The sequence below is a fragment of the Onychostoma macrolepis genome, chromosome 24 (genome assembly GCF_012432095.1).
Source record: "Onychostoma macrolepis isolate SWU-2019 chromosome 24, ASM1243209v1, whole genome shotgun sequence".
NCBI classification, from domain to species: domain Eukaryota; kingdom Metazoa; phylum Chordata; class Actinopteri; order Cypriniformes; family Cyprinidae; genus Onychostoma; species Onychostoma macrolepis.
Genome location: NC_081178.1, coordinates 6,687,678 through 6,700,466, shown reverse-complemented (window position 1 = coordinate 6,700,466; position 12,789 = coordinate 6,687,678). Strand labels below are relative to the sequence as shown.

The following is a 12,789-nucleotide window of genomic DNA, read 5'->3' as shown; positions in this document are numbered from 1 at the left end:
AACATATGCTCATTTAAGTAATAGAATTTAACAAATAATTTCGAAATGTTCAAGATCAATTTTACAGATACAATTTAACAGCCAAAAACAAATCTTTGTTTCTGTGCGTAGAGACACTCCCACTAGCTGTGGTTGTCCCGAGTAGTTTCCTAATCGACTGCGCATGTGCAGTATACAGTCAGAGGGGCTACGCAACGGTCTCACACCCTCAAAAACGGACCAAAACAGACGCTTTACATTAGATTTTAGGGACTCGGTTGTTATTTCTAACAACATTTATTGCAGCAAGCTTCCCAACATCGAGGAGACTGAAACACCAGGAAAAATAAACCAGACTAAACCGAAACTAGTAACACTAGTTTCGCAGTCAGACACCAACTACTAACGACTCAAGGTAAGATATTCATACTTTTAATGGCATAAAATCGAGATCCTTGCCTTACATTGTTGCTGTAGTTGATGCAATTATTTCCATAGCTTTGTAAGTAAAGCGTAACGTCATAGCAGATGATGACGTCACGGTAAATAAAGATGCATTCCATATGTGACCCTGGACGACAAAACCAGTCATAAGGGTCATTTTTTTACAATTGAGATTTATGCATCACCTGAAAGCTGAATAAATAAGCTTCCTTTGATATATTTGTTATGATAGGACAATATTTGGCTGAGATGCAACTATTTGAAAATCTAGAATCTGAGGGTGCAAAAAAAATCAAAATATCGAGAAAATCGCCTTTAAAGTTGTCCAAATGAAGTCCTTAGCGACGCATATTACTAATCAAAAATTAAGTTTTGATATATTTATGGTAGGAAATTTACAAAATATCTTCATGGAACATGATCTTTACTTAATATCCCAATGATTTTTGGCATAAAAGAAAAATCGATCATTTTGACCCATACAATGCATTTTTGGCTTTGTTTTGCTACAAATATACCCGTGCTACTTATGACTGGTTTTGTGCTCCAGGGTCACATATGTTTCATGCAAAAGAAAACAGGTTTTTATAGCATGTAGGCTATATTTATTATTGAAGACAATGTTGATAGATGAGAGAAGCAGAACCTTTTCCTATTTTTGTTTGATTATACATATTTTCTCATTTATTTATTTATTTTTGCGTAATTTAAGTGAATTTGTTTCTGCATAGCTTAATGCTAATAATAATACCAGGGTAATACCATGTTTCTTTTGGTTATGTACCAGTTATTTTGGGAAGTACCTTGGAGTTTATGTACATACCATAGTACACAAATATCCTGCTCATGTAGTAGGCCCTACTTAGTTTATAGGAAAACATTGTGTTCTATTACCATTTGATACTACCCTACTTTCAATATGGGTAAATAACTTCAATAAATGCCATTTCACTTAATACCCACCTATTAAACGTCTTAGAAATCTATGATCAGTGGTGAGACCTGACATGTAATGACAGCACTGATATTAAGTCAGGTTTTCCATTCAATAGCCTCCATTATTCCTCCCACACAGAATCTCACAGTGACTCCTCACACACCTCTCATGCTCAAGGTTTTTGTTTAAATTACTGTAGCCTACAGCTCATTCTGCTCAAGCACACACACGCTTCTGCACGAAAACACCACCTATCAATCACACTGCTTTACAATTCACTCTTAAAGTAAGATTATACACTAAAATATTATTTTATTGTGATTATATGCATAGTACAAAGTATAACTGGTTAGTCATTTAAATAAACCGATATAATGAAAACACTTTAGGTAGTAAGTTTCCATTTGTTCACATTAGTTACTAACCATGAAAAATACTTCTGAAGAAATGTATTAAACTCAGTTAATGTTTATTTCAACATTTACTAATACATTATTCAAATCAAAAGTTGTATATTCTTAAATTATTTAAAGAACCTGAGATAACATGAACTAAAATTAATGAGATTAATAAGTACTGTATCAAATGTATTGCTCATTAAGGTTAATGAATTAACTAATGCCAACTAATAAGTGTTACCATTATAATTACATGGATGAAATTCATTCCAGGTGATGTGGAGTTGCAAAGTTGCAGCAAGAAATATAGTTAAAATTGTATTGTATAAAAATATATAATGTAGAGAAAATACAAAAACAGACTACACAGTGTCTAAATAAAACAACTGCTAATATATAAATCTTATAGTGTATATTATTCATGTATGTTTCCTACTCAGTATACTTTCATACACAACGTAATTTTAATACATTTTTTGCCTTAGAGAGACTTTAATAATCTGTGATGTTGCAAGTTGACTTAAAGATTTTGCAAAATAATGTTATTTCCAATTGTTAATTTAAATGAAGAACGGGCTTTGAAAAAACAAACAAGCAACATTATAGAGTACAAATGAGATATGACCTAAATCAGAGTCTGCTATGAATTTATTTGAGCAGAGTGAATGCTATTCACCATTATTAGTTCATAATAAACAACTATTTAATATGAAACAACATCAGCGACACTAAATAAATCCATTATTGATTCTATACTAAACACATTGTCATTCTTTAGATACAGAACCAGTCTGATTCAGTCAGAATGTGTTCTGACAAGTTAGGCTAATTAAACAAATAAGTAGCGTGGGAAACTAAAACTTGCTCTATCACAGTGTTTTCAACCAGTGCATGTCTAGATGCTAACAACTAGCCCTATGAAATTAAATCAGTTATATCTATATTGCAGTTTGGCCTACTTAAATAGTGGTTATAGAGGCCACAGCATGCAATGTTATCAAGCACAAAGGGAAATACAGAAACCACTGGATTGTTCCTATGACATAGAAAATGCTGTTATTTCAAAAGCTTTAAGTTCTCATGGCACATTGACCAAGTTTCTATGTAAACAGATCAGTCCAATGGCAACGTCATGTGTGACCAAGGTGGAGCTGACAGTCTCCTGTGAAAACCTGCTGGACATGGATGTGGGGTCCAAATCTGACCCGCTGTGTGTCCTGCTCATGAACACATCAGGAAACCAGTGGTTTGAGGTCAGGTCACTTGTTCGTTGTGCAAATAGTTCAGATATCTATGTGAATGCCTATGCATATTTGGGAATCTGAATGTTTTGTTTCATAGGTCGATCGCACTGAGAGGGTTAAGAACTGCTTAAGCCCAAAATTTGCCAAGAAGTTTGTTGTCGATTACTACTTTGAGGTTGTTCAGAAACTCAGATTCGGCCTTTACGATATTGACAATAAAACCGTCGATTTGAGCGATGACGACTTCCTGGGCGAGTTCGAGTGCTCGTTGGGTCAGGTAAGACAACCAAAGATCCTAAACATCCATGTTTTGAAGTCATTTTTCCTCCGTGACATTGTCTGATGTGTTTTTTTTATTTTTTATTATTATTTTTACACAGATTGTTTCCAGTAGTAAACTGACGAGACCTTTGGTGCTGAAGAACAAGAAACCTGCAGGAAAGGGAACGATTACGGTGAATGTTCATGATATTTCATTATATTTACTCTAGATGTGGTTGCCAGAGAATAATATTTTTCCATAAGGTTGTTGTGACATAAAGAACATCAGCTTATTGTGGATATAATTGATGGTAGACTGTTTTAATATGTAATACAGATTTGTAATTTTTTTTAAAGTCAATTTTCTCACCAAGGCTGCATTTATTTGGTCAAAAAATACAGTAAAATCAGTAATATTAAGAAATATTATTACAATTTAAAATAACTGCTTTATTTTAAAATAAATTTTAAAGTGTAATTTATTCCTGTGATGCAAAGCTGAATTTTCAGCATCATTATTCCAGTCCTTAGTGACACGCGATCTTTCAGAAATCATTCTAATATGCTGATTTGCTGCTCAAGAAACATTTGTTGTCATGATCAATGTTCAAACATTTTTGCGCTAGTTAATATTTTTGTTAAAACTGATTTCTTTGATGACTAGATTAAAAAACAACATTTATTTGAAATATAAATATTTAAAAACCCCTACTGTCCCTTTTGATCAATTTAATACGTCCTTACTCAATAAAACAGTTACAACATATACAGCAAATATTTGTACATTTATATTCACTTCAGATCAGTGCAGAGGAAATCAAGGACAACAGAGTTGTGAATTTTGAGATGGAGGCCAGAAAACTGGACAATAAGGTAAGACATGAGATGTGAATTTGTGAATTTCCTTTCATTTTAAACTGTAAAATGCATTCAGTGTCTAAATGTGGGTTTACTTGCAGGATTTCTTTGGAAAATCAGACCCCTACCTGGAATTTTACAGGCAGACGGAAACAGGCTGGCAGCTTGCTCACAGAACTGAGGTGCATTGTGTGTTGTGTGTTTGTTTAGATGTGGAGTATTAATTCTCTGAATGGTTGTTGTTAATGTTTATTGTGAATGTTAATGGTTATCTTTCATACCAGGTGGTGAAGAATAATTTGAATCCTTGCTGGAGGCCTTTTAAAATCCCTCTACGGTCTCTCTGTGCTGGAGACATGGAGAAACCAATCAAGGTAGAGTCTCTGTTTACTGGTTGTTATAAAAGTTATTTAAGTTATTTAACATTAAAAAGCTCTCTGTTGCTAACACAAGTGTCATATAAAAGGCTGGCCTCCTGGATTAACAATCTGTAATTGTTCTGCCTTGACTGTAGAGGCTTTAAAACTCTGGCTTTGCTTTGGCTTGTCAGTCAGAGGCTGTTTGGTGGCTTACAATCAGTGTTCATGACTTTGTGATTTTTCCTGCAAAAGCATCTTAAAGGGAAACTGACTGTCGGGAAAAGAGCAGGTATTTTTCATCAGAACGGCTGTTTCATTTATAAATGTGTGTGTCACTGAATAGCTGCTGGTTTGCCCTTCATAGATCGGTGTAGAGCTATTCTGTTGTTTCCTGAATGAGGTCATTTCAACCCTTTTCATGTGTTGAAGTCTTTAGCTAGTTGGGTCATTCTCAGGAAACAGTGGCGTTTGTATCTGTGAATTTTAAAACCTTACAATTTCATTTGAAAGGTCAAATCTGAACTTTAAAGGAACCATAACCAAATAGTTACAAATTGTTATGAAAATAAAGAATGAAAGGTGAAATAATAAGGCTAAAGGGGAAATAATGGTGTTGAACACAAATTGGGGGGACTTTCTGTCCGACCCCATTATTTTGGATAAAGCATTGTGGGGAAAAAAGCATGTATATAAGCAGTAAAAGCATGATGTAGGTAGAATTCAAATATTTCATTGAAATGTAATAATGATGAAAGTGGCATGCAAATGTGCTAATATTACTATGAAAACAAAATTAATTTAACTTTAAAAATAAATGTATAACATAAACATATAAATTATGTTATTAAAATAATAATTAAAAATAAATTGTAATTTTTAAATTGAATATAATTCATTGTAATTAAATAAATGCTTTTTTTTTACTTATAAAATTATATATTTCTATTTATTTTGTATGACATATTAAACAGAGTTACTGTAAGTCAAATAAATAACTACGTTAAGAATACTGTTAATTACTGTATTTCAGTAATATGCCATGGAGTACAAATGAAAATTTTAATTGTATATGATTTATTGTACTTATTAAAATGTTTTTATTTCTTTTGCAATACATATTAACCAGAGTTGCTGTAAATCAAATAATATAACTTTTCAGAATACTGTTAGTACTGTATTGCAGTAGGAAGTCATGGAGTACAAATGAAAATGTGAAGTTTTATATAATTAATTGTAATTTTTAAATGTTTGAGATGTTTTTATTTTCTTCTGCATTACACATAAAACGGAGTTACTGTAAAGAAAATATAACAGAATACTGTTAATTACTGTATTTCAAATAATGCTGTTTTCTCAGAAAGATTACATTCCTAGTGAAGGATTCAGTGGACACACTGCTTCTAGAATATTCTTTCACAACAGGCTTCTTCATATATCTAACCTTATGAAATGTGGGCAGTGGAAAGTGGCAGGGCGTCCAACATCTTTCATCTATTCATTCATTTAGAGATATCCTGTTTGGTGTGCTGTTCTGGTGGTGTCTTACTAATTTTTGAATGAAGAGACCAGTAGACCTGTGCTATGGTTCTTCATTTGATGGACGTTTTGCATGACCTCTCTAAATTCCCCTCTGTTTTACCCTCCAATCTCATTCACTCCAGATCAGATCATTTCATGCTGTATTTTCAATCCTCTTTAGGTTGAATGTTACGATTATGACAGCGATGGATCTCATGATTTGATAGGAATTTTTGAGACCAATATGAAGCGTCTGCAGGAGGCGTCCCGGAGCTCCCCGGTGAGATGATCCTCAAAGCACTTTTGATTTCATTACCTGATTAATGTGTGAATGTTTCGGAACTAAGGAAGCTGATTTGTGTCCTACAGGCTGAGTTTGAGTGCATAAACAGCAAAAAGAAACAGAAGAAGAAAAATTATAAGAACTCTGGAGTCGTGAGTGTGAAAGTTTGTCAGGTACTGTGTCACATAAACACACTTTATTCTCAACATTCAATATTAAACCCACTGCAAACATTTCTAGACATGATTGTGTTTGCTGTCTCAGATTACCAGGGAATACACCTTTCTGGACTACATCATGGGAGGCTGCCAGATAAATTTCACTGTAAGTCATTAACTATTTATTTATTTTTTCACATAAAATATATATATATTTTGCATTAGCCTACTATAAGGTTACAATTAACAACAGAGCCAAAACTTATGTTCAGTTACTATTTATTTTTAACTATAGTAACCAACATTCAAATTAAAAATTTGTAGCCTATGCAAACATGTAAATTGCACATAATACCGTTTTTTTTAAATTAACTTCTAAATGATATAATTACTATTTTTTGTTGAATTATAATAATTTACACAGTGGCTGTCATAACTTATTTCATAAAAGGTTTATTTAAACACATTAAATAATTAAGACATCACTAACAGGTAACAAGTCAAATATAATTAAGTATATATAGTCTAATATTTCTCAAAATGCTCTTCTCTAGACTTAATTTCTCTATTTGTTTGTTTATCATAATAATATTGCATGTGTTATGTATCTATAAAATAAATAAATTTGCTTCATGTTGAAGCAATATTTTAAATTAAATATAAAAACTATTCTAAATTTTATAATATAAATAAAAAACTACTCTTTTATAAAAGAAATCATTCTAAATAATAAATACAATACACAATTATTTACAATATAAGTAATAATTGTTTTATTTATTTATTATCTTTTATTTATTTGTTTACTTTAGTATAGATAAAAATACATATTTGTGTAGAATTATATTTGCCTATAAAGCATATTATGTCTACATAAATTCCATATATTGTAGTAATATTTTATAATATATATTTCAAAAGCTATATAAGTGTATTATTATAAAAACAACAATAATAGCCAATAATAAATAATTTTTTAAATATTTAAAATTATTTGTATATTATTATTTAGGATTATATTTGCATATATTATGAATTCAATTAATTTATATTGAACGATATTTTATAATATATATTATAAAAATTATATGAATGTATTATTATAAAAACAACAATAATAATACTAAATACATTTTTAGATTTTAATGTAAATTATATATTTATTTATTATTTTAGTTATGATATATAAAAAGACAGATATACTTACATATAATTATACTGCATATTTCTCTATGAATTATATTCCTTCATGTTGAAGCATGGTTACTCATGTCATACTCGTGCTTCACATCTTTCTTCCAGGTGGGCATAGATTTCACAGGGTCAAATGGTGACCCCAGGTCACCTGATTCTTTGCATTTCATCAGTCCTCAAGGTGTGAATGAATATCTCTCAGCAATCTGGTCAGTTGGCCTCGTGGTCCAGGACTATGACAGGTACAATGACACCAGCAATATATTTATTCATCATACATAAAAAAAAAAACCCATAGGTCTAATTCTTTCTTTCATATCCTCTAGTGACAAAATGTTTCCTGCGTTTGGATTTGGCGCCCAGATTCCGCCTTCATGGCAGGTAAATGAAATGACATCTGCTGTTGTTACTGTGACAAACTCACAGAAGCCTCAGTTTACTATTGTTGTTTTTTCCAGGTGTCTCATGAGTTTCCTCTCAACTTCAATCCCGCAAATCCATTCTGTGCTGGTATGTTACAATATCAGTCTTCAACCCCCTTCACTTGACAGGAAATTATGTGTATAAACAGGAAGTTGTATTTCTCTTCCCATAGGTGTGGAGGGTGTGGTGGAGGCCTACAGGATGTGCCTTCCTCAGGTTAAACTTTATGGGCCTACGAACTTCGCACCCATTATTAACCACATGGCTCGTTTCGCACAGCAGGCTTTACAGCAGAACACTGCTTCGGTGAGATTCAACCCAAACTCAAATATTTTATGTACTGACACTTTGTCTTTCTGACTCCGCCCCCTATCTGTTTCAGCAATACTTTGTCCTGCTGATCATCACAGATGGAGTGATCACTGATATGGACCAGACACGTGGAGCAATAGTCGCCGCCTCCCGCTTGCCCATGTCAATCATCATTGTGGGCGTAGGCAAAGCCGACTTCACAGATATGGAGATTCTGGACGGAGATGACGGGCGCCTGAAGTCTATCACGGGAGAACCGGCCGTACGCGACATTGTGCAGTTTGTGCCCTTCAGAAAGTTCCAGAATGTGAGTAAAAAACCAGTCCGAGGGGTTTAGTACACAGCTAATTTGGGCTTGCTCATGCTTTGGCTTTTTCCTTTTTGAGGCCTTTCTCTTGCAGCTCTAGGTGCTTTCTAAAATCTTCTAAAATATGAAATATATTTATTTATAATATAAATTATATGAATATAAACATGTAAATATTTTCAAAATATATACTGTATGTGTGTGTATTTATATATACATAATAAATATACAAAATACACACATATATTATGCAAACAAAAACCTTTATTTTGGATGTGATTTAATCGTTTGACAGCACTAGTTTATAGTTCAAATCCTCTTAACAATTAGGTTCCTTAACAGTTCGTTTAACGATTCTTTTAGTTCTTTTGAGGAAGGAATGTTTATATTTCTTTATATATATACCGGTATATAATAACTATAACTTTTGGAAAGTTTCTGGGAGTTTACCAGAAATCTTCCACAACATAGCAACCATTCTTGCAGAAAGTATCACGGCCTGAATGAATGAAATTGTGTTTTTTTTAAGGGTAGCATAGATATAATTGTGTATTACACAACACAATCAAACAAAAGATGAGGTAACAAATTTCATTAAGATGTGAAAAATTTCATTCATTCATTAGATGTGAACAAGCAATCAGTACCCACTAATTTCTGTCTCACGAATAAATATATATAGTGATTGAAAAGTGATTGATTCACTAAGAATCTGCTCATGGGAGTCATTTATTTAGATTACACTGGTCACGCTTTATGTTTTTGAATCACTTAAAAATAACCAGCTAATAAGAGACATTTGTTTGGGAATCAGAGTCCACTTGTTGCTCTGATGATTCGGTAGCGGTGTTAACTGTGTTCAATACGCATCTGCAAGTAAAGGACGTACGTTTATGTGAACTCTAACATAGTTATCACACTCAGTGTGAATGAGCCTTAATGAACATGCGAAAACTCTTAACAAACCAAAAGTTATTTATTGATTTTTTTTTTTTTTTTTTTATGGGACAAGTTCCCAACCCTTTTCATTATTGTTTATGCCAGTAGACACTGAGCAGAGCCGAAAACAACTCAAACTTATATTTATAATGTTTTAATCCCATATATCTACCACGTTATGGCTTGTAGCGTCTCACCTGTGCCTTTGTGTCCATCTCATTTCAGGCGCCCAGGGAAATGCTTGCCCAATGTGTACTGGCAGAATTACCACAACAAGTCACATCCTACTTCAGATATATAAACCTGGCACCTCCACACGAGCCAAAACAATCATAGACATGAACATGTAGGGCTCTCTTCTTTATCTGCACCTGGCCCTCTGTCATGCACCTGTCTGAATGATTTAATGCACATTACTGCTTCACAAATCATTCAGCTGTCACTGCAGTCATATTCATGTTTTATTGGAACTAGCCATCGTTTTTGCAGGATTAGTAGTCGTGGATGCCATATTTGCTATAAAACGGCATCACAAACTGAGGGAAAGGAAGATGTTGAATGGTGATGAAACTCAAAACAGGAGCTTTTCCTATAGCATGATGAATTTATGCTGCATTCATGTCATATCTGAATTATGAAACTGAAGTCCTTGGACTCTAAAAGTATTAGTTTCTGTGGCAACGCTCATAATAGGAAAAATGAATCCATGTCTGTTTAGTCAGTGGCTAGCTAGCTTTTATTTATACAATATTAAACCATATTTTGGTTTTGGTTCATTGGTTTAATAGTGTTATTACTTCGAGTTATTGATTTGAATTAATCCCTAACCAGCGTTGTTATTTTTGACTTTAACTAAAAATAAAACTATTAAAAATTGTTAATTGAAATTAGGCTGAAATAGAAATAAATTAAATTGAAATAAAAATACAAAAAATTATAAGAGTGCATAAAGAAATACTAAAAATAAAAGCTAATTCAAAATATGAATAAATATGATATAAATATAATACTATATAAACAATAAAATTGCTAATGTCCCAAACCATAACTTATTATACATATTTTTTTTGCTATGATACATAGTATCATTATTACTATTATAAATTATTTTATAATTATATGAATATAATATATTATTATATAATGTAGATATAAATTATATAATCTATATTATTACAAATTATATTATCTAAAAATTATAGATGACATAACTGCTAAAACTGTCATTTGTCACCGTGATCCCAAATGTTCATAATATTGTAATAGTATAATATTAGCTAATCGATAGCTGACATGATATGACATGATCGCAGTGTACTGTTTATGTTGTCTTGTAACTAACACTACGATGCTTAACCCCTCTCACCATCTCCGACCTTCTTCTGCTGCTCAAAGTCAGAAACATGATGACTAACCTGTTCCCTCTCTCTGTAGGCTCCTAAAGAGGAGCTGGCTAAGTGTGTTCTGGCGGAGGTTCCTGCTCAGGTCGTCACCTTCTTTAACATGATGAAGCTCCTTCCTCCGAAGTCAAACGCTCCAGTGGATGCTCCGAATGGACCGACACAGAACTGAAGGACCTGTTAACTTCCTTCATACCGCATACAACTCCACAACTGGACATCATCAACCTGCTAATCTAACGTTAGGCCTTCTTAAAGAGATATACCACTAGATACATGTGGTTTGTGCTGGTTTAAATTTCAGTTATTCATTTGGTTACTTTTTAAAAATCATTATATATTTATTAACGTTTTCTTCTGCCAAATGATCTTGCAATGGTCTATTATAGAGCATCCTACTCTTAAATGATCAGTTATTGAAAAATAAATTAGGGTGGGAATTCAAGATTAAAGTTAACCTTGTTAGTGTTGTAGATGAGATGACCGAATGGTATTTTTTTTTTTATCTCCAGTGTCATTCCCACTAACTCCTTACAAAATTGTTTACAGTCAGCGCTATTTCATTCATTTTTCATGTCATTATCATTCTTGCCATCTTATATTTTTATGTCTATATATGTTTTTTTTAAATGAGTGCCTCACAAAGCCATTTCTTCATATATCTAATGCATTATTTCAAATTGATCACATTAATGTGCCTGATAATGTGCAGTTCCTATCCACCTTATTGTTTAACGCGGAAGTAAGCCTATGGGTGAGACTTCCGGTTAATTAGCCGCTTTAGGGAAATAACGAGAAAAATAACAAAGTGCAGTAAATGGAACCAGTGTGTTCATAATTAAGATAATACATTATAATAAGGTAAGACACACCAATTTACATTATCAAGCAGCAAAACGAGCTAAAAATAGCTGGACGCAGATGGCACCGGAAGCCAGTCCCATAAAAATTACAAATGGCTGCGCCCTCTCTTACGGCAAGAATAAGGTGGATAAAAATTTTTGCATATATGTTTGATTTAATTCTATGGAAATCATGTGGCAGCTTTTTACATTGCCAAGTTTTATTTCTGATCATAATGCACATAAAGCTAAAGCAGGCATCCTCAAATCTGGCCCACTCCTGCAGAGTTTAGCTCTAACCCTAATCAAACACACCTGAGCATGCTCAGAGTCTTCAAGATCATTAGAAAATCACAGGTAGGTGAGTTTGATCAGGGTTGGAGCTAAACTCTGCAGCAGATTGGCCCTCCAGAGAAAGATTTGAGGAACCCTGAGCTAAAAGCACAGAGGAATGGTGCTCAGATCTCAGTCTGTACAGATGTAAGCCATTGATACTGACGTCTGGATGGGTCAGTCAGTCATCCTGTTATGTGCCTGAATGCACTATGCATAAATGCAGTAGTAATAATAATAATATGCAAAGGTAATCAGCTTTTTGCATCAGTATTAACTGTTTAAGATGCAAATTAAGTTTAGTTTGTTTTACATTTAATCAAAATGTCTGTAACAGCATGTCGTGCTTAATTAGTGCTGGGAGGAATATATTAAATCATCTTAAATGTAACTTAAATTGAACTATTTTTGTTTTATCAGATGTACACTATCATTATAATGTAATGTGTCAGCTCAGCAGTTGTTGATATGTCTTGCATCTGTGTGCCTGTAGCATGCCTTGTTTCACATACATTAAATAAAATGCCAAAAAGTGGATTGTTTATTTTTTTGCAGTATTATTAAGATGCAATAAATAAAGATGACAATGAAATTGTACGT

At 33.0% G+C, this 12,789-nt stretch overlaps 1 protein-coding gene across 2 annotated transcripts; it reads left to right on the top strand.

Moving 5' to 3' along the window:
• The first annotated feature begins 166 nt into the window (after nt 1-166).
• On the top strand, nt 167-12,786 carry cpne3 (copine III). Of its 2 annotated transcripts, XM_058765042.1 has the most exons (17): nt 167-394; nt 2,871-3,011; nt 3,100-3,279; nt 3,383-3,457; nt 4,065-4,136; nt 4,223-4,303; nt 4,406-4,495; nt 6,180-6,278; nt 6,368-6,454; nt 6,546-6,605; nt 7,742-7,875; nt 7,960-8,014; nt 8,092-8,143; nt 8,229-8,362; nt 8,439-8,675; nt 9,840-9,960; nt 11,049-11,188. In XM_058765042.1, exons 2-16 carry the CDS (start codon nt 2,880-2,882, stop codon nt 9,948-9,950), a joined length of 1,599 nt encoding a protein of 532 aa, XP_058621025.1. In that variant the 5' UTR covers nt 167-394; nt 2,871-2,879; the 3' UTR covers nt 9,951-9,960; nt 11,049-11,188. The 2 variants fall into 2 exon arrangements, with proteins under 2 accessions (XP_058621025.1, XP_058621024.1); XM_058765041.1 differs by lacking the exon at nt 9,840-9,960 and having other exon boundaries at nt 11,049-12,786.
• Nucleotides 12,787-12,789: the final 3 nt, after the last annotated feature.

Coding starts and splice junctions, on each gene's coding strand:
- cpne3 (XM_058765041.1), top strand. CDS start 2,880: ATGGCAACGTCATGTGTGACCAAGGTGGAGCTGACAGTCTCCTGTGAA. Junction 3,280..3,382: donor TCGAGTGCTCGTTGGGTCAG/GTAAGACAACCA, acceptor ATTTTTACACAG/ATTGTTTCCAGTAGTAAACT. Junction 4,304..4,405: donor AGCTTGCTCACAGAACTGAG/GTGCATTGTGTG, acceptor CTTTCATACCAG/GTGGTGAAGAATAATTTGAA.